Source organism: Staurois parvus, unplaced genomic scaffold (assembly GCF_062004578.1).
Source record: "Staurois parvus isolate SC_StPar_1 unplaced genomic scaffold, SC_StPar_1.0 ptg000377l, whole genome shotgun sequence".
NCBI lineage: Eukaryota > Metazoa > Chordata > Amphibia > Anura > Ranidae > Staurois > Staurois parvus.
The window spans coordinates 591635-614440 of NW_028318173.1; the positions used below are offsets into that span (position 1 = coordinate 591635).

The following is a 22806-nucleotide window of genomic DNA, read 5'->3' on the forward strand; positions in this document are numbered from 1 at the left end:
AGTTTACAAAGCCCTCCCAGCAGACATTGTAAAGCATTCCCAGAAGAGACAGCTTGCTCCCCTTCGCACCCCCACATTCAAGTCACCTAAGCCACCTAGAAACACAGCTTGCTCCCCTTCGCACCCCCAGCCTCTGGCTGGTGAGTGAAGGAGCAGCAGCAGACGGGTGAGGTCATCTCTCTGCTCTCTCCTCCAGCCAGCATGTTCCTTGCCAGCGGATGTAATTGCAGGACCCAAGCACTGCCTTACCTTCTTTCAGGCTGAGCACTGCTACGGGTGTGACAAGAAGCTGACACAAAGAGGACACAACTCCATATTACGGGCCATGATTTTGTGATGGCTCATATAGATGTGCTGTCCAGGTGTCCACAAACTGTTGGCCGTACGGTGTGACTAGTGGGAATGTGACCTTGTAACCAAATGTTATAATATCTGATGTGTGTATGCCTGCCATTCAGTCTCACCCCTTTCTATGTTTGATTTTTAATTTCGATTTATCATGTCATTGTCTTCAGGTCTGCAGATCATTATGCCTCAGTACTTGCAGGAGAAGTTTGTTCAGGCTGCATTGAGTTATATCATGTGTAATGGGGAAGGCGAATATATGTGCAGGAACAGTCAATGCTCCTGCCTGTGCTCTGAATCCTTCCCCCAATGTAACTGTCCAATCACTGACATCCAGATCATCGAGAATACGTTGAGTAACCAGGGCAAAGCATGGGCACAAGCGTACAGAGATTTTGAGAGCTCAGGTGAGGATTCCTATTTTTCATTTCCACAATGTTTCTCTTTTTTTTTTTGTAACGATTAATGTGGACCTATTCACTCCTCTGGGCTTGCTACGTGTTCGATGCAGTTGCCTGCACAGGGATAGTTCCTTATGCAAAACGCATCAGAAATCTGTGGTTATCCCGCCCCCTAGAATGTGAACCGATGTCAAAAGTGTACTGCAGTACATCAAGGATAGCGGACAGTCACCCAATTATTTTTGAGAAATTTTGCATAGCCATCAAAATTGGGGCAAATCGAATGTCCTTAGGCTATGTTTTCTGCGGTTCGAACGAGTAATTGTGGAAAATAGACACGTGAGCTTTGTTCCGTTCCGTTTTTGCTATTCGAAGATTTGGATGTATCTGAATTTCTAAAGAATTTCAACAAATCCAAAATAAGGAAATGCAATTTTCGAAATGATTCGGCTCAAATTCGAATCGAATTCGAAAGCGATTTTGAAAACAGATTCGAACTGTAAGCCTATATGCTGACTATTGCAGATTTCCTTCAAAGACTTTATTTACTAAAGCTGGAGAGCGCAAAATCAGGCTCCCTTCTGCATAGAAACCAATCAGAACTAATTGTTTAACTTTCAGGGCAAGCTTTCGGGGGTGTCCCCTTCTACCGGGTCCAAGCTCTACTGACCAAGGGGGCGCCCTGAAAGCTTGTCCTGAAAATTTAATTGTTAGGGCTCATTCTAATGTGCAACAGACCTTACCTCCAGGGAAAACAGCCAAATACACAGATTTTACTGGCCGATGTATTAAAATGTCTGTTCATCCAGTCTTAAGATTTACACAGCTCCACCACATTCAAGTCACCTTAGCCACCTAGAAACACAGCTTGCTCCCCTTCGCACCCCCAGCCTCCGGCTGGTGAGTGAAGGAGCAGCAGCAGACGGGTGAGGTCATCTCTCTGCTCTCTCCTCCAGCCAGCATGTTCCTTGCCAGTGGATGTAATTGCAGGACCCAAGCACTGCCTTACCTTCTTTCAGGCTGAGCACTGCTACGGGTGTTACAAGAAGCTAGAAACAAGTCGGAGAAAAGTCGCAAGTCCTGATCTACAGGTTTACTTTTAAAAAAAACACTTATGAAAGAGAAGGAATGTGATGTAACCTACAGAGGAGTGAATAGGCCCTGACAGTTCATATATGTTCGATGAGATCTACTGTTGTTGTCTATTTTCCTATTTTATGTTTACAATGTCAACATGTGTTTTCCTATATCTCTTCTTGTGTTTGTTTTTTTTTTTAACATTTGTGTTTTAAAACAAAATGTATATGCCACATAGTCGCTTAAAGAAGATTTATATTTGTACAGCTCTGTCCATTATGGGGAAAAGCACATGTAATAGTTAGTCCCATGTTACTAGGTGCTTCCTAACCCTAGCTATGAGGTCAGAATTGCACCCCACTCCCCTCCTGCTGCTGTGGCTGATCTGACAACAGCTAGGAAGGTGACGGACGCCTGATGACTGCAGCTTGGTTCAACTCTGAGCGCTTTTCCCAGACAAGCAGAGGCAAGAAGAATGCAGAGGCGGACTTGTTCCCCTTCCTTCTGCATTCCGCTTGCCTGCGGAAAGTGTTTAGAGCCGATTCAAGCTGTCGTTATGAAGTATTATCTCCTTCCTAGCCGTTGTCGGATCAGCCGCAGGAGGTAAAGTGATGCATTTCCGACCTCTTGGAGGAATGCAGAGGGAGGGAGATGTGTCAGCTTCTGCATTCCTCTTGCCATTGCTCTTTGGTAGCGGAGACAAGCTGCCACTATGAAGCATTTGTTTCCTTCCTAGCTGTTGTTTGATCTGCTGCAGCAGGAGGTGAGGGGGTGCATTTACAACCTCTTGGAGGAATGCAGAGGGAGGGAGACATGTCAGCTTCTGCATTCCTCTTGCCGTTGCTCTCTGGTAGCGGAGACAAGCTGCCACTGTGAAGCATTTGTTTCCTTCCTAGCTGTTGTCTGATCTGCTGCAGCAGGAAGTGAAAGAGTGCAGTTCTGAAATCTTGGAGGAATGGAGGTGGCGGGGTGGGAGTGCCAGCCTCTGCATTCCTCTTGCCAATAGTCCTCTCAGAAAAGGTGCTCAGAACCAAGACAAGCTAGCATTATGAAGTGTCCATTACCTTCTTAGCTGTTGTCGAATCTGCCACAGTAGGAAGTGAGGGAGTGCAGTTCTGACCTCCTGGAGGAATTCAGAGGAGGAGAAAGTGTCAGCCTCTGCATTCCTCTTGCCATTACTCATCTCAGGAAAGGTGCTCAGAGCCGAGACAAGCTACCATTATGAAATGTCCGTTTCCTTCCTAGCTGCTGTCAGACTTGCCACAGCAGGAGGTGGGGGGGGGGGGGGGTGCAGTTATGACCTATATGTTAAGTAAAATGGTGCAGCGCTAAATACTAGAGTACAGTTCATATACATGCGTGATATCACTCTAAAGGTGATCAAATGCATAAAAGTTCGATGCAATAGTGCGGATCATGTAAAGATCCTAATTCAAGGTGAGTGGACGTCCTGATCCAATGTGTGATAATAGGTGTGATCACACAAATAGGTGAAAAACGCACTCACCAGATGTGCGTTTAATACACGCAATATGTAATCCTGCGTCACCGGGCAAAGAAACGATCATCAGATCCCAGATCAGATTGTACCCAGATCACCATCCCGGCTCCACGGACGTAAGGTCATCCGAAACCGCTACCAGGTATCACCACCAGGGTCCTGAGTCCTCCAGATGGGCACTGCGAATGATAGCACTCACACAGAGTGCCCAATAAGAGACCTCATAGCGTGATAATGCTTTAGATGCCTTTATTCAGGGTTGGTTGGTGTGGGGTACATAAAAGAATATAACAAAGAGTTTACTGACCATATGTATTCATAAGGTGGTTAGGTGTCCTGCTGCTGCTGCCCCCCTGACGCGTTTCGTGCGATGCACATATTCATAGGGTCCAGGGCTAGCCAGGACATCCTCATCTGTGCTATTTATAATGTGAATGGCAATTCTGCCTAATGCGCCCGCCATTTTCTCGGCTATCCGCGCATGCGCAGAACGTCGGCATCGTCTTCCCGCGCTACTGCGCATGCGCGAACGATCGGCGCCATTTTGTCGTGGATCGCAAATGCGATCAGCAGTAAAAAGTCTCCTACAGTGCGGCGCCATTTTGTTGGCAGGGTAAAGGGATATAGGAGCAGTGTTAACTGCTCAGAACATTATTCAGCCAGAAAGCCTTTACACATAGCGCCTCTGTATGAAAAAAGGAGAGAGACTGCTCACACTCCTAGGATCCAATCTAATACTTAAGGGATATTATATCTGAACCTAGAAGACCTGGAGATTACTCATAATTGTGTATATATATATATATATAAAAAGGAAAAGGACCTTATATAATATACATAAAATCCATACTATTTTACTCAAAATCATTGGAAACCCGGCATAGATATTCTCTAAGGGTATACAAATATAAATAGCACTGTAATATATGGTCAGATAAAAATACGATATATGTGTATAATTTATATGGAAACATATGGTCATAAACTTCAATACAATGCAAAATCTCATAAATACATAATAGAAACATATGATGTGATACTAAATTCATATATCACAATATTATATCAGATTAAAAATGCCTTAAAAATGCCTTAAAAAACGATGACGAGAAATGTGAAGAAACATCCCGTTAAAAATAATAATAAGAAAAACACCCGATGTTGTATGTTAATACCATGTATATGTTTACATTCATAATGATTTGGTGTTTAATCTTAAAATACTTATACAATTCAAATAAAAATCTATATATCTCCGTATGGACCCAAAAGGGTTGGTAAACTTCATCCGTCTGTTATCTATTGTCTTAAAAGCAATTTAGATCAAAATCTATATTCAATCCTTTAGGGTATAGAGACCCAAGTTCATAGATCCACCGCGATTCCAGCTGAGATACCGCCCGTTTTCCGGCTTTCTGGCTGAATAATGTTCTGAGCAGTTAACACTGCTCCTATATCCCTTTACCCTGCCAACAAAATGGCGCCGCACTGTAGGAGACTTTTTACTGCTGATCGCATTTGCGATCCACGACAAAATGGCGCCGATCGTTCGCGCATGCGCAGTAGCGCGGGAAGACGATGCCGACGTTCTGCGCATGCGCGGATAGCCGAGAAAATGGCGGGCGCATTAGGCAGAATTGCCATTCACATTATAAATAGCACAGATGAGGATGTCCTGGCTAGCCCTGGACCCTATGAATATGTGCATCGCACGAAACGCGTCAGGGGGGCAGCAGCAGCAGGACACCTAACCACCTTATGAATACATATGGTCAGTAAACTCTTTGTTATATTCTTTTATGTACCCCACACCAACCAACCCTGAATAAAGGCATCTAAAGCATTATCACGCTATGAGGTCTCTTATTGGGCACTCTGTGTGAGTGCTATCATTCGCAGTGCCCATCTGGAGGACTCAGGACCCTGGTGGTGATACCTGGTAGCGGTTTCGGATGACCTTACGTCCGTGGAGCCGGGATGGTGATCTGGGTACAATCTGATCTGGGATCTGATGATCGTTTCTTTGCCCGGTGACGCAGGATTACATATTGCGTGTATTAAACGCACATCTGGTGAGTGCGTTTTTCACCTATTTGTGTGATCACACCTATTATCACACATTGGATCAGGACGTCCACTCACCTTGAATTAGGATCTTTACATGATCCGCACTATTGCATCGAACTTTTATGCATTTGATCACCTTTAGAGTGATATCACGCATGTATATGAACTGTACTCTAGTATTTAGCGCTGCACCATTTTACTTAACATATATGTTTGATTGGAGGTTTTATTTTGGTTACCTTTTCGGTGTATCAGCTGCTCAGTAACATTTTCTGTGTATATGCATTTATACGTTGTTTGCAGTTGCGCTCACTATAACACCTTATATTGCAGTTATGACCTGTTGTAGGAATGCAGAGGGATGGGGACATGTAAGCCGTTGCATTCCTCTTGCCGTCGCTTGTCTCAAAAAAGCACTTAGAGCCAAGACAAGCTGCCAGTATTAAGTGTCCATTTCCATCTTAGCTGTAGTCAAATCTGCCACAGCAAGAGGTGAGGGGGTGCAGTTATGAGAATGCAGAGGGAGGGGGATATGTAAGCCTTTGCATTCCTCTTGCCGTCGCTTGTCTCAAAAAAGTGCTCAGAGCCAAGACAAGCTGCCAGTATTAAGTGTCCGTTTCCTTCTTAGCTGTTGTCGAATCTGCCACAGTAGGAGGTGAGGGGTCAAGTTCTGACCTCTTGGAGCAATGAAGAGGAGGAGAAAGTGTCAGCCCCTGCATTCCTCTTGCCATTGGTGCTCAGATCCGAGACAAGCTAGCATTATGAAGTGGCCATTTCCTTCCTAGCTGCTGTCAGACTTGCCACAGCTGGAGGTGCAGTTCTGACCTCTTAAAGGAATGCCGAGGGAGGGGGACGTGTAAGCCTTTACAATCCTCTTGCCGTTGCGGTCTCAAAAAAGTGCTCAGAGCCAAGACTAGCTGCCATTATAAAGTGTCAGTTTCCTTCCTAGCTGCTGTCAGATCTTCCACGGCAGGAGGTGAGGGAATGCAGTTTTAACCTCTTTGAGAAATGCAGATGGAGGGGGTCGTGTCATCCACTGCGTTCCTCTTGCAGGTGCTCATCTCAGAAAAGTGCTCAGAGCCAAGACAAGCTGCCATTATGAAGTATCCATCTCCTAGTGTCCCTTTCCTTCCTAGCTGTTATCAGATCTTCCACGACAGAAGGTGAGGGGGTGCAATTATAACCTCTTGGAGGAATGCAAAGGGAAGGGGTCGTGTCATGCACTGCATTCCTCTTGTCGTTGCTCATCTCAGAAAAGTGCTCAGAGCCAAGACAAGCTGTCGTTATTAATCTCCTAGTGTCCCTTTCCTTCCTAGTTGTTATCAGATCTTCCATAACAGAAGGCGAGGGGGTGCAATTCTAACCTCTAGAAGGAATGCAGAGGGAAGGGGTTGTATCAGCCTCTGCATTCCTCTTGCCATTGCTCGTCTCAGAAAAGTGCTCAAAGCTGAGTCAAGCTGCAGGTATGAAGTGTCCATTTCCTTCCTAGCTGTTGTCGGATCTTCTGCCGCAGGGTTGAAATTCCAACCTTTTAGCCAGGGTTAGGAAGCACCTTGTAACATGGGACAAACTACTACATGCACTACTACAAACTACTACATCCCCACAGGGGACAGAACTGTAAAAAAAAAAAAAAAATAATGCTAGATCTTCTTTCTGTCTCAGTTTACAAAAGTACATTTTGTGTCGTGGTCGATCAAATGTTTGCATTCATAGTACTTCTCAATGCCATATCGTAGATCAGCTTGACAAACAGTATATTCAGAATGTACCGCAAAATACCATTTTAATACCAACAGTGACTTCTAAGGAAGGCGCTTCAACAGAATGTATTAACAGATAAAGAAATCTCAGAAATTTTTTATATATCAATTTTTTTTAACCATTTGGAGTTGTTTTCAAATTTATGGGCTATTATAGCAACGTCTTCCAAGAGTCATTACATTTTTTACCAAAATAATGTTTCTGGTACAACATATGAGTTTTTTTTTTTTATTAATGTGAAAAGATAAAACAAAATGAAAAACAGCATTAAGAAATGTAAAAAAAAGAACAAAAAAAAACTAAGAAGAGCAGGAAGAGGACCTTGTCATCCTTCTGAAAAGTGATCCACTATGGATCATTTAACAGGCAATGATGAGGCACGGCATGGTGCGGGCAGTCCGGCTGCGGTAACCTTGGAATTTGTACTGAATAGAATGCCAATGTTACAAACACCTAGGCGGGAAAGCCTCACAGTTCAATGCAGTCAGAGGTGGTTGCGGAGAGATGCCGACTGCGTCTGTTTCAGAGAGTGAATTGAGGCCTGGTAAGTCCCTAGAGGGGGACTTCTTCCAGGAAGCAAGCCCCTAGCCTATTTCCTCTCATAAGGAACCTTTCACTAACACTGATGTCCCTGCATAGCAAGCAGGGTATCTCTCCCTACACTAGCCACTTGCACCAAAGTGTGCCAAAACCCTGGGCCAGTGACCTAATAGACCTTGCTGACCCAAGGTGGCCACCAAGGGTCATATGGTTGCAACGTAGCCAACTGAAAAGCTGCTCCATTGATCCAAGAAACCACGTTACCTTTGGACTTCCTCTCCAGTAGTTCCTCTTCCACCGTAGTACCACTCAGTTCGTGCACCAGCTAGAGTGGAGAAAGCAGACTGCGTATGCCCACATATTGCCTTCTCACCAATTGTTGGAACCTTGTCAATGCCCCACCACCAGTTGCAGTACGATCCCATTTACAATCACCGCATGTAACAGGGCAAATTGGACCAGACCTGGCTCTCAATCGGGGTACCGATTCGTCCCAAAGCTATTCGCTAGGCTTGATCTCAGGGCTCTGTGCAGGCCCCTAGAGTTCCTCCCGCACCAAACTTGGTCAAACCATGACTAATATTATGAAGTTGCCCATTTCTAGGCTATAACAGCCTTCAGTTTTCTGGGAAGATTTTGCACAGTGTCGGTTGGGAATTTTTGCCCATTTGTGAGGTCAAGCACTCATGTTGGATGAGAAGACCTGACTCACAATCTGCATTCCAATCCATCACACAGAAAGTTGTGGACATAGAGGGGGGCCTCCTAGGCAATTCGAGGGGAAGTGGGGAAAAACTAGGTACCCACTCAGAGTGAGTATCAACATTAACCCTAAAACCACTATGAAACCAAGGCCATTGTACACCTTTCAGTGACACCATTAATGGTCTCTCCATAGCTCTAAACATACTGCAATGTGTCCCAGAAAGTGGCGGACAAAGAGGGGGGCTGCCTAGATGATCCCAGTGGAAGTGGGAGTGGATATCTAGCAAAACTAGGTACCCACTCAGAGTGGAGTACCAACATTAACCCTAAAACTACTATGAATCCAAGGTCATTGTAGACCTTTCAGTGACACCATTAATGGTCTCTCAAAAACCCTAAACCTACTATGAAACCGTGGCCATTGTGTACCTTTCAGTGACACCATTAATGGTCTCTCAAAAACCCTAAACCTACTATGAAACCAAGGCCACTGTAGATCTTTCAGTGAGACCAATAATGGTCTCTCAATAACTCTAAACGTACTTCGACATGTCCCAGAAAGCTGCGGACAAAGAGGGGGGCCGCCTAGATGATCTGAGCGGAAGTGGGAGCAGGTACCTATCAAAACTAGGTACCCGCTCAGAGTGAGTACCAACATTAACCCTAAACCCACTATGAAACCAAGGCAATTGTAAACCTTTCTGTGAGACCATTAATGGTCTCTCAATAACAATAAACCTACTGCGAAATCAAGGCCATTGTAGACCTTTCAGTGACACCATTAATGGTCTCTCATTAACGCTAAACATATGGTGATGTGTCTTAGAAAGACAAAGAGGGGGGCTGCCTAGACCGTCTGAGTGGAAGTGGGAGCGGGTATCTAGCAAAACTAGGTACCCACTCAGAGTATCACTAATAACCCCAAACCCATTATGAAACCAAGGCCATTGTAGATCTTTCAGTGAGACCATTAATGGTCTCTCAATACCATAAACCTACTATGAGACCAAGGCAATTGTAGACCTTTCAGTGAGACCATTAATGGTCTCTCAATACCCTAAACCTACTATGAGACCAAGGCCACTGTAGATCTTTCACTGAGACCGTTAATGGTCTCTCAATACCCTAAACCCACTATGAAACCAAGGCCATTGTAGACCTTTTAGTGAGACCATTAATGGTCTATCAATACCCTAAACCTACTATGAAACTATGGCCATTGTAGACCGATCAGTGAGACCATTAATTGTCTCTCAATACCCTAAACATACAATGAGACCAAGGCAATTGTAGACCTTTCAGTGAGACCATTAATGGTCTCTCAATACCCTAAACCTACTATGAGACCAAAGCCACTGTAGATCTTTCAGTGAGACCATTAATGGTCTCTCAATACCCTAAACCCACTATGAAACCAAGGCCATTGTAGACCTTTTGGTGAGACCATTAATGGTCTTTCAATATCCTAAACCTACTAGGAATCCAAGGCCACTGTAGATCTTTCAGTGAGACCATTAATGGTCTCTCAATACCCTAAACCTACTATGAAACAGAGGCCATTGTAGACCTTTCAGTGAGACCATTAATGGTCTCTCAATAACTAAATGTACTGCGACGTATCCCATAAGGCTGCGGATAAAGAGGGAGGGGCCGCCTAGGCGTTCTGAGCGGAAGTGGGAGCAGGTACCTATTAAAACTAGGCACCTGCTTCCCCCCCAAAAAATTTTTAATGTGCCAAATGTAGTAGAGGAAGAGAGGGTGGGAAGAGGACATAAAGTGGAACTTCCGTTTTAAGTAAAATACTTTCACTGCCACAAGCATTCGTCTCAGGTAGACGAACGCTTGTGACATTTATCCAACGAATCCTTTATAAATAGACCCCCATAGCAGGGGCGGACTGACCATTTGGAAACTCGGGCGCTGCCCGAGGGCCCGGGGTCAGTAGGGGGCCCCATGAGATGCCCCTGGTACCTTTTTCATAGGCTTTTTTGAGTTTGGGCAAGGACACAGGGGCTCCACGATCCCCTATTGACCGGGGGCCCCATGAGTTGTCAGTCCACCCCTGCCCCATAGTGTATTCAATCCGGACCTTTGAATTGATGATGAACTGGATACAATTTCAGGTCGACTCACAAACCTTTATACAGAATTTTTTTTTTTTTTAATATGGAGTTAGATTCAGCTAAGAAAATATATGTGCACCTCAATAAACGTATGACAAAAACATGAGCGGGGTTCAATCCTATTCATTTCGATTCCCGGCAGACTCGATTGAGTGTCAGACAATATACAGGGAAATGATGTGTTTTGTGGGGATCGGCCTTGTTTGTAAGTAGATTCCTTCTGACAGTTCAGTCTGGAACTACAGCTGGTGATTGAAAAATAGTTTTTAGCCAGACATCTATTTCCTGGAGGTAAGCAAATTGCGTTTGACCTTGGTATATAAATCAAGTGTCAATCGGAGTCTATTAATGTTTTATGTATGTGAGCGTAGCTATCAAGCAGACATAGCCCCGTATTTTGCTGGATGTACTGTACTAGGTGTTAGGATTTTGGAAAGGTGGACATGGTGCCAGAATCGTGCAAAGATAAAGAGAAATCAACATATGAGGTGTGACAATTTAATTCCCAGAATGCCCGCGACGTAGCGCTATGGTGGTGAATCACCATTCGCACTCAAGTTCAGATATGCTCCAACTTGCACTCTCCTGGGTCGCAGACCAGTAGACTCGGTCTTTACGGAGTAGTAGAAGAAATAACACGCGTGTGCCTTGCGCTGTTGGCAGAAAATGAGTGACGGGTATCTAAAATCAAATTTTGCGTGAAAATTGGTAAAAGTGGAAGTGCAACTTTAGCTCCGTTACAACAGGCTTATGGTGAACATTCCATGAACTAATCATGTGTTTTTAAATGTGGCGTATGCGGTTTAAGGAGGGAGCAGGAAGATGTCCACAATGACACAAGAAGTGGACAACCAAGAGCGCTAAAGATGGATGCAAATGTGGAAAATTAAAAGGTTACGGGAATCTGTTTGGAGGAAAGACTGGAACTCTAGCCTGATAGGTGGATTCTTCACCATGACCATGCTCCTGCACATTGTCGACCATGCTCCTGCACATTGCTCTCCACGACAATGCTCCTGCACATTGTCCACCACAACCATTCTCCTGCACATTGTCCACCACATTCATGCTCCTGCACATTGTCCACCACGACCATGCTCCTGCACATTGTCCACCACGACCATGCTCCTGCACACTGTCCACCACGACCATGCTCCTGCACACTGTCCACCACGACCATGCTCCTGCACACTGTCCACCACGACCATGCTCCTGCACACTGTCCACCACGACCATGCTCCTGCACACTGTCCACCACGACCATGCTCCTGCACATTGTCCGCATGACAATGCACCTGCACATTGTCCGCATGACAATGCACCTGCACATTGTCCGCATGACAATGCACCTGCACATTGTCCAGCACGACCATGCTCCTGCACATTGCCCAGCACGACCATGCTCCTGCACATTGTCCAGCACGACCATGCTCCTGCACATTGTCCAGCACGACCATGCTCCTGCACATTGTCCAGCATGACCATGCTCCTGCACATTGTCCAGCATGACCATGCTCCTGCACATTGTCCACCACAACAATGCTCCTGCACATTGTCCACCATGACAATTTTATTTATTTATTTCAGGTACTTATATAACGCCATCAATTTACACAGCAATTTACATATATATTGTATATTCCCATCAGTCCCTAACCCTCAAGGGTGTACAGTCTAGGGTTCCTAACTCACATTCATACATACACATACTAGGGCCAATTTAGACAGGATCCAATTAACCTACCAGCATGTCTTTGGAGTGTGGGAGGAAACTGGAGTACCCAGAGGAAACCCATGCAAACACAGGGAGAACATGCAAACTCCAGGCAGATGGTGCCATGGCTGGGATTTGAACCAATGACCACTAGTACTGCCAAGTGGAAGTGCTAACCATTTGGCCACTGTGCTGCTCAGGACAATGCTCCTGCACATTGTCCACCACGACAATGTTCCTGCACAATGTCCACCACAACGATGCTCCTGGCCTGCTCCACAACGAGTTCCTGGCCTGGAAATCCAGTCCCGACCCACCACCTTGCTCCCCTGACTTAGCCCCCTACGATTTTGGCAGTTTCCAAAACTAAAAAAAATGCCTTAAATGGACACAGCTCCGATGACATTCCGGAAGTCCACCGCGCCGCGACAAAGATACTGCGCAGCGTCCTGGAAAACAAATTCCAGGAACGTTTCCAGCAGCGGCAGCTTCCTCTGACGAGGCGGAGCGACAGGCGAATGATGTCACAATCTCCACCTCAGCCAATCAGAGGAGGCTTTGTATTTATCCATAAAACACGAAGCTTCCTGTGAATGGATGAGCAGCACTCAGGCTGTTTTGTTCCAGGAGTGGGACGGGAAGTTCTGATCTCACTGCTGGAACACCGCGCCAAATACTGTATAGATCAGACTACCTACTAACACAGCGCCCCCCAGCAATCGCATCCAGTAGTGCAGTCAATAGTCCATTTGGGCCAGCTTGGCCCGAACGCACCATTTGACGAGCACTTTTCTTGAAAACCATGACCTGCGGGGGTGGGGGGGGTGGGGGGTGTTACTGGAGGATTGAGGTTGAGAACCCCCGCCCTACTCTATTCAAAATGAAAAAAAAAATGGCTTTCAATATACTCGGCGTCGTCGGGTAATTTCTAGAACCCGTATTCTGAAACGCGTTTCCTTCGTATTATGACATTTTATCAACTGCCGCTAGATCCGGAGAAATGATACGAGAAAAAAAAAAAATAAATTTTTTTTTTTTTTTATAATAGCCTTTCCAATTAGATAGAAAGGAAATGGAGGAAGCAGCGAGCAGCAGGTGTGCGCCGCGACAAAGATCCCACGCGGTACAAAACAGCTGGCGATTCGGCGCTCGATCTCCCCCATGTACACCGCGCTGCTGCTGAGCGTTCGAGTTCCCGTACAGCAAATCCGATTTGGCATACAGAAGGCGACGCGCTGTACATAGGTTGCGCTAAAGTGAAAGAGCGCCCCCCCCCGCAAGTCACAACACCTGGAAATCGTCTCAGGAGCGATTTTATATCCAATTCTTCGCATTGGCGCGTCTCCAAAGTCGCTTGATTTTCAGCGCAACTTTGGAGAACGACTTTTGGCGAGAATTTGATCCGACTTTACAGTCTCTGGACCAAAGTCGCATCAAAAGTCGCAACAAAGTAGTTGCGGGCGCTTTAAGCCGCACCGATTTTGAACGGGTGCCTTTGAAAAGGGCGGGCTGCGTCGCGTCATGTGACTTTGATGTCCAAAGGTGTGAATGGAGCCTGACCCCAAGCGTTTCCCGCAGTGTTTTGCAGAAACGCAGTGCAGTCCATTTGCCATGATTTCCTATGGGACAGGTTCACATCGCTGCGTTTTCGGTGCGTTCTCTGGAAAGGGTCAGGGACTTTTTTTTTAACTTGTGTTTTTGTTTGTATAGACTTCGACGGAAACGCTGCAAAAAAATCATGTATTGTGATTTTGAGGTGTTTTTGCCACTTTTTGCCTTTAGAAATCTGCCTAGCAACAAGGAAAAAAAAACAAAAAATGCAAAAACGCGGCAAAAACACAAAACACAATGCAGAAACGGCTCAAACGCAACCTGCCTAGGTGTGAACCTGGCCTTAAAGAATTTTTTTTTCAGGGGCTCATTCGGTGCTGTGATAGGAGTTGTCAGTGCTCTGATAGGAGTTGTCAGTGCTCTGATAGGGGTTGTCAGTGCTGTGATAGGGGTTGTCAGTGCTGTGATAGGGGTTGTCAGTGCTGTGATAGGGGTTGTCAGTGCTCTGATAGGGGTTGTCAGTGCTCTGATAGGGGTTGTCTGTTCCGTGATAGGGATTGTCAGTGCCGTGATAGGGGTTGTCAGTGCCGTGATAGGGGTTGTCAGTGCCGTGATAGGGGTTGTCAGTGCTCTGATAGGGGTTGTCAGTGCTCTGATAGGGGTTGTCAGTGCTCTGATAGGGGTTGTCTGTGCTCTGATAGGGGTTGTCAGTGCCGTGATAGGGGTTGTCTATTCTATGATAGGGATTGTCAGTGCCGTGATAGGGGTTGTCAGTGCTCTGATAGGGGTTGTCAGTGCTCTGATAGGGGTTGTCAGTGCTGTGATAGGGGTTGTCTGTGCTCTGATAGGGGTTGTCTGTGCTCTGATAGGGGTTGTCAGTGCCGTGATAGGGGTTGTCAGTGCCGTGATAGGGGTTGTCAGTGCCGTGATAGGGGTTGTCAGTGCTCTGATAGGGGTTGTCTGTTCTGTGATAGGGGTTGTCAGTGCTCCGATAGGGGTTGTCAGTGCTCCGATAGGGGTTGTCAGTGCTCCGATAGGGGTTGTCAGTGCTCCGATAGGGGTTGTCTGTTCTGTGATAGGGGTTGTCAGTGCTCTGATAGGGGTTGTCAGTGCTCTGATAGGGGTTGTCAGTGCTCTGATAGGGGTTGTCAGTGCCCTGATAGGGGTTGTCAGTGCTCTGATAGGGGTTGTCAGTGCTCTGATAGGGGTTGTCTGTTCAGTGATAGGGGTTCTCAGTGCTGTGATAGGGGTTGCTAGTGCTCTGATAGGGGTTATCAGTGCTCTGATAGGGGTTGTCTGTTCTGTGATAGGGGTTGTCAGTGCTCTGATAGGGGTTGTCTGTTCTGTGATAGGGGTTGTCAGTGCTGTGATGGGGGTTGTCAGTGCTCTGATGGGGGTTGTCAGTGCTCTGATGGGGGTTGTCCGTGCTCTGATGGGGGTTGTCAGTGCTCTGATGGGGGTTGTCAGTGCTCTGATGGGGGTTGTCCGTGCTCTGATGGGGGTTGTCAGTGCTCTGATGGGGGTTGTCAGTGCTCTGATGGGGGTTGTCTGTTCTGTGATAGGGGCTGTCTGTTCTGTGATAGGGGTTGTTAGTGCTCTGTTAAGGGTTGTCAGTGCTGTGATAGGGGTTGTCATTGCTCTGATAGGGGTTGTCAGTGCTCAGATAGGGGTTGTCAGTGCTGTGATAGGGGTTGTCAGTGCTGTGATAGGGGTTGTCAGTGCTCAGATAGGGGTTGTCAGTGCTGTGATAGGGGTTGTCAGTGCTGTGATAGGGGCTGTCTGTTCTGTGATAGGGGTTGTCAGTGCTGTGATAGGGGTTGTCAGTGCTCAGATAGGGGTTGTCAGTGCTGTGATAGGGGTTGTCAGTGCTCAGATAGGGGTTGTCAGTGCTCTGATAAGGGTTGTCAGTGCTGTGATAGGGGTTGTCAGTGCTCAGATAGGGGTTGTCAGTGCTGTGATAGGGGTTGTCAGTGCTCAGATAGGGGTTGTCAGTGCTGTGATAGGGGTTGTCAGTGCTCAGATAGGGGTTGTCAGTGCTCTGATAGGGGTTGTCAGTGCTCTGATAGGGGTTGTCAGTGCTCTGATAGGGGTTGTCAGTGCTCTGATAGTTTGAATGACGAATGTTGTGCAACACTCTACCCAGAATTCCATTGGGGGGGTGATTGACCTCTTGCCATCCACGTACGTGCGGCAGCAAAGAGGGTGGGCTTTAACACCAGCATTCACACACGAGTCCATGGCCGCGGGATCACTTTTAGAAGCGGCGGGAGGGGTCCCTTTCCGGGGGTTCCAGGGCTTACCTGCTCCGCAAACCGATCTGGCGCCGGCTGCACATAAAGATGAGTGGAGGCCATCTTTCCTTTACTCATCTCTATGGCCTAGGAAGACCGGAGCAACGTGATGACGTCATGACGTTAATTCTGCTCTCGGCACCGTCAACCATGCTATTTTTTTTTTATTTTATTTTTAATCATTTTTTTTTTATCTTTTGCTTTTAAAGGTAGAATAGAAATGTGGGGTCTTATAGACCTCCCCTTCCCCCGATCTCTCCACAAAGAGGACCTGTCATGCTGTATCGTTATCTCAAGGAAATGTTTACTTTTTCTTTTTGCGATAGCCTTAAAAGTGATAAAAAAAATGTAAAGGGACAGTGAAAAAAAAAATACTGTAATAAAATAAATAAAAAATGTTTAAAGTGCCTCCAGCCCCCCTGTGCTCATGCGCAGTGGTGAACGCCTACGTGGGACACGCCCACATATGCAAACAGTGTTCGCACCACCCATGTGAGGTATCGCCGTGAACGTCAGAGCAATAATTCCACCGCTAGACCTCCTGTGTAACTCTAATCTGGTAACCTGTAGAAGTGTCCCCTATGGAGATTTTTAAGTGCCGCAGTTTGGCGCAGTTTTAAAGCAGGACATGTTAGGTATCTATCTACTCGGCGTAACATCATCTTTCATTTTTTTGCAGAAAAATTGGGGTATATATTGTGTTTTTGTTTTTTTTTTTATGCATGAAAGTGTTTTCTTTTTTTTTTAAACCACTGCGTGACGTAAAGAAAAAATTGCAAAGAATGCCTCTGCTTAAAAAAAATGGAATAAAAATATTATTAAAAAAAAAAAAATGCAGAGAAAATATTATATCTATATAAATGTGTAGAAGTTATAAGTAATTTTCTAGCAAAAATGGCTGATTTTTTCCTGTAAATAAAGTGTCAGAAAAAGGCCCGGTGCTTGAGTGGAAAATATAAAACATTACTGTTTTTTTTTTTTTTTTTTTTTAATGTCATCAATTTTTCTTGATAATAGTCATCCATTGATTGGATCATCAGAATAAATTGTTCTGCTTTAGAATGTTAAATGTTAGTATTGATGTTTGTCTCTGACATTCACGGGGGCCGTATCCTTCATATTCCGTCTGGGTTGCAGACAGCGAGGTTAGGGCCCCGTCTCTGCGCACAAATCACAATTCTATTCCTATGGAGTCCTTATGGAGAAAAAAAAAAAAAAGCCACTCAGAAACCTGAGGTTGCATAAATGCGCCGGGCAGATCATCTATTCAATGGAAGCGGCTAACATTTCCTCTAACAGGCAATCCTCCGCTACTGGGGGCTACAGTTAAAGGACCACTACAATGAAAAAGAGTGGATTCTAATAACTAGCCCCGCCCTCTTTCATAATAAAATAATCCCCCTCCCCTCCAAATAAAATAATTTTAAATTAAATTGAAAAAAAAAAAAAAGAATGAATAGAAAAACGCCATTTACAGAACCCTATACTTAGAGTTGGTCCAAGGGAAGGCAAAACACCCATTCAATTTCTAAGGCCTAAGGAAGAGTTAAGCTGCCTGTGGATGATGCCAAGTCAGCAAGTCACCATAATGTCTAAGGGGTATGCCGATGTATAAAGTGGCATTTGAAACTGAACATACATAGGTTGAAAAAAAACACACAAGTCCTTAAAAAAAAAATATATAAAATGGAAAACTTCCATATACAGAATCTGTCCTCCCCTCCTGTTTAGTACTAGATCCAAATAAATTATTAAATAAAAATAAAATTTAAAATAAAAATAAAATATACAATGAATAGAAAAACTCCATTTACAGAACCCTATACTTGGAGTTGGTCAAAAGGAAGGCAAAAACAGCCATTCAACTTCAGAATCTGTCCTCCCCTCCTGTTTTGTACTAGTTATTTTAGTCCCAGCCAGACCCGCCCGGTTTCTTCCAAATAAAATATTATTTTATAAAAAATAAAATTTAAAATAGAAAATTAATAGAAAAACTCCATTTACAGAACCTTATACTCAGGGTTGGTCCAAAGGAAGGCAAAGACAGCCATTCAACTTCAGAATCTGTCCTCCCCTCCTGTTTATTACTAGTTAGTTCAGTCCCAGCCAGACCCGCCCGGTTTCTTCCAAATAAATTATTTTATAAAAAATAAAATTTAAAATAAAAATAAAATAGAAAATGAATAGAAAAACTCCATTTACAGAACCCTATACTTTGGGACTGGTCCAAAGGAAGGCAAAAACAGCCATTCAACTTCAGAATTTGTCCTCCCCTCCTGTTTAGTATTAGTTGTCACGATCGCAAGATCGCTGCCACCAACCTGCGACGATCCCACGATCACAACGTCAAATATGTGACGAATGCGGCGTCAGACCCCAGCCCTTCTCACCAAACTCGTGACCAAAGGACTAGCCAATCTAAAACCGCGATGTCACGTGCGTAACAATGTCACACCCAGCTGCACCCTGCACAACGATTTTCCAGCTAATGGACCACAATCGATGTACCGGCAGCCTGAACGATTATTACTGGGTCAGGTTAATTACGCAACTAACCCTCCACACTGCCACCACCTCCTTTTTGTCAGAGAAAGAGGAAACTCGGCGATCTCAGCTAAAACGCTATAATGATTGAAATAATCGTCTGCATAACACGGTCATAACACAGGCCAGTTATACAGAGGGTTAAACAAACAGTAGCGTTCTCTTTAGAGGCAGGGATTCGTAAATTGCAATACAGAGCCATAGAAACAGTTCAACACTTTCAGAAAGAAAGATTTATTACTAAACAGGTCAAACGGGTGCAATAAAAATATTTACAGAAAAAAGATGTAACTAAGATATATATATATATATAAACGTACAGAGAATAACAGCACAGCAAAGAGATAACAGAGAGAGGTTAAAGGGTTAAGGCCATTAAGCCTTGGATGTAAGCAGATCAAGTTTCTGAGCAGAAGGGGTCTCCCCCAGGTGGTATTTATGTTAAAATGGGAGACGTCTTCAACTTCCCTTTCTTAGGCCAGACAGCCTATTTTGTGGTCCCCAGCAGGGGGTGGCTCTGAAGTCAAGGACCAATCTCCGCTTAGGGCATGGAGATATGGGTCAAGAGCAAAAATCTCTCATAACTCAATCTCCCATAACTCAGACCTAGCTAGACCCACCCTGTTTCTTCCAAATAAAATAATTAAAAAAAAAAAAAAAAAAAGAATAGAAAAACTACATTTACAGAACCCTACACCAAGGGCTGGGCTAGTCCAAAGGAAGGCAAAACACCCATTCAACTTCTAAGGCTTATGGAAGAGTTAGGCTGCCTGTAGATGATGCCAAGTCAGCAAGAATCTGTCCTGCCCTCCTGTTTAGTACTAGTTAGTTCAATCCTAGATAGACCTGCCCTGTTTCTTCCAAATAAAATACTATAAAATAAAAAACTAATAGAAAACCTCCATTTACAGAACCCTATAATCAGGGTTGGTCCAAAGGAAAGCAAAACACCCTATAGAGCATAGTCCAACTTACTCCAGTAGGGGAAAAATAAATTCGATCACCCCCAGAAGGAGATCGAATATTCCCTGGATCATCAGTTGCTGGTGTTATTACCTGGAAAAAGTTAATATCCAGTAAAAAAAAAGGAATGCATAAAAAAAAAATCTGAGCTGGCCAGAACTAGTTCTTGAGGGAGTCTATTCCACATTACTAGGAAAAAAAAACACATTATGGCCACTAGATGGCGCTGACTACCACAGGCAACAAGTATGCTCCTCAGCACCATCTAATGGCCATATTTTGGTATGCTCCGCATTCAAACCTTCGAACTGCAGAGAACATAGCCAGAGAACAATCGATTTTGCCCCATTCACACAGAACGAATTTACAGTTATTAAAAAAAAAAATACAACAACGCTGCAATGTTTCTGTCTTGAAATCGCACATTTCAAATTGTAATTCAAAATCTCCTTCCTCGTTCCCCGCTTCAGCTGGGAGTAGAATGTTCGACCCCTAAAGCCAATGCTCGTGCGCTTTTCGTCCACACGATTTTCATTTTGTTGGGAGACATGTTCTGTGTTTTTCCCGTTTTTGCTGCAGCTGAGCTCCGGATCTGCAGCCAATTTAATTTGCGGCTTGCATCCCCCGGTCCCAGGTGCCGGCGCTGGCTGGCTGAAATGCCAGGTATAAATATGCAGGCCGAGTGTAATGAGTTTACCGGTGCTCCGGCGGCACCTGGGGGAGGTGTACGGGTTTTTCCGGGCCGGCATCCATCTATCATGAAAAAAAGATTAGACCTGGCTCGGCATTACTAATTTGATTGGAGCCTTCGCTTTGGCCCCGTGTTGAATATTTCATACAGATCATTAAATATACTGTATGTTGGTTCTATTGTATGACCTAAAGTGTGCTTCCGCCTTGGCAGCCACATTGGGATAACACCTCCTTTATATCTGATAGATCTTCCCACTACCGGAGTAAAAAAAAAAAAAGAAAAGAAAAACAAATTACTGCTTACATTTTTACTTGTTTAAAAATCCTACCTAGCTTGCCCCTTCTATGGAGGGTCTATTGTTGCTGGTGGGGGGAAAGTCTGTTGCTGGATCTACTGTTAGGTGGCCTGTTGTTGCTGGCGGCAGGGGCGGACTGACAACTCATGGGGCCCCCGGGCAATAGGGGATCATGGGGCCCCTTTGTCCTTGCCCACACTCAAAACACACCCAAAAAAGCCTATAAAAGGCATTTCATGGGGCCCCCTACTGACCCCGGGCCCTTGGGCAGTGCCCGAGTGTTCGAATGGTCAGTCTGCTCCTGGCTGGCGGTGTTTTATTGTTGTGAAGGTAGGTATATTGTTGTTAGTATGGATCTGTTGTTGTTGGGGGTATTTTCATTGCTGGTGTGGATCTATTGTTGCCGACGGTGTTCTATTGTTGTGAGGGTGGGTATATTGTTGGTGAGGATCTATTGTTGCCTGGGGGATTTCATTGCTGAGGTGGATGCATTGTTGCTGGGGTGTTTTGTTACTGAGGTAGATGTATTGTTGCGGATGTGGATCTATTGTTGCTGGTGGTGTTCTATTGTTGTGAGGGTGGTTATATAGTTGCTGGTGTGGATCTATTGTTGCCTAAGGGGGATTCATTGCTGAGGTGGATCTATTGTTGCTGGGGTCTTTTGTTACTGAGGTAGATGTATTGCTGAGGATGTGGATCTATTGTTGCTGGTGGTGTTGTATTGTTGTGAAGGTGGGTATATTGTTGTTAGTATGGATCTGTTGTTGTTGGGGGTATTTTCATTGCTGGTGTGGATCTATTGTTGCTGGTGGTGTTCTATTGTTGTGAGGGTGGGTATATTGTGGTTGGTGCGGATCTATTGTTGCCTGGGGGATTTCATTGCTGAGGTGGATGCATTGTTGCTGGGGTGTTTTGTTACTGAGGTAGGTGTATTGTTGCTGGTGTGGATCTATTGTTGCCTGGGGGAATTCATTTCTGAGGTGGATGCATTGTTGCTGGGGTGTTTTGTTACTGAGGTAGATGTATTGTTGCGGATGTGGATCTATTGTTGCTGGTGGTGTTGTATTGTTGTGAGGGTGGGTATATTGTTGCTAGTGTGTATCTGTTGTTGCTGGGGGCATTTTCATTGCTGGTGTGGATCTATTGTTGCTGGTGGTGTTCTATTGTTGTGAGGGTGGGTATATTGTTGCTGGTGCAGATCTATTGTTGCCTGGGGGATTTCATTGCTGAGGTGGATGCATTGTTGCTGGGGTGTTTTGTTACTGAGGTAGGTGTATTGTTGCTGGTGTGGATCTATTGTTGCCTGGGGGATTTATTGCTCAGGTGGATCTATTGTTGTTGGGGTATTTTGTTACTGAGGTAGATGTATTGTTGCGAATGTGGATCTATTGTTGCTGGTAGTGTTGTATTGTTGTGAGGGTGGGTATATTGTTGCTAGTGTGGATCTGTTGTTGCTGGGGGGATTTTCATTGCTGGTGTGGATCTATTGTTGCTGGTTGTGTTCTATTGTTGTGAGGGTGGGTATATTGTTGCTGGTGTGGATCTATTGTTGCCTAGGTGGGATTCATTGCTGAGCTGGATTCATTGTTGCTGGGATGTTTTTTTTTACTGAGGTAGATGTATTGTTGAGGATGTGGATCTATTGTTGCTGGTGTTGATCTATTGTTGCCTAGGGGGGATTCATTGCTGAGTTGGATCTATTGTTGTTGGGTTATTTTTGTTACTGAGGTAGATGTATTGTTGCGGATGTGGATCTATTGTTGCTATTGGTGTTGTATTGTTGTGAGGGTGGGTATATTGTGGCTAGTGTAGATCTGTTGTTGCTGGGGGATATTCATTGCTGGTGTGGATCTATTGTTGCTGGTGGTGTTCTATTGTTGTGAGGGTGGGTATATTGTTGCTGGTGTGGTTCTATTGTTGCTGGGGGGCATATTCATTGCTGGGGTGGATCTACTGTTGCTGGGGATGGGGGGGGGCTTTTGTTACTGGGGTTGATGTATTGTTGCTTGTGGTGTTCTTTTGTTGCTGTGGTCATATATTTTTTGGGGGGGTCTATTGTTGCGGAGGATTGAGTGGGAACCTGGCAGTATGCAGTTTTGGCACCTCCAACACTGATTGTATGTACTGGCATGGGAGTGATAGAGAGCCTAATGCTACTGGTGGTCTATTGTTGCTGCGGTGGATTTATTGCTGCTTGTGGGGGTCTATTGTTGCTAGGGTGGATATACTGT

General features: G+C 45.0%; 1 protein-coding gene across 4 annotated transcripts in view; it reads left to right on the forward strand.

Annotated features, from left to right (window-relative positions):
* Window positions 1–22806, forward strand: part of BRINP1 (BMP/retinoic acid inducible neural specific 1) — a 317361-nt gene that overhangs the window by 226199 nt on the left and 68356 nt on the right. For 3 of the 4 annotated variants that reach the window (XM_089685519.1, XM_089685521.1, XM_089685520.1), the window contains exon 6: window positions 516–752. The exons of the other annotated variant lie outside the window; for it this stretch is intronic. In XM_089685519.1, the coding sequence (XP_089541645.1) occupies window positions 516–752 (237 nt within the window). The remainder of the gene's footprint in view (window positions 1–515; window positions 753–22806) is intronic. 4 annotated transcript variants of the gene reach the window in all.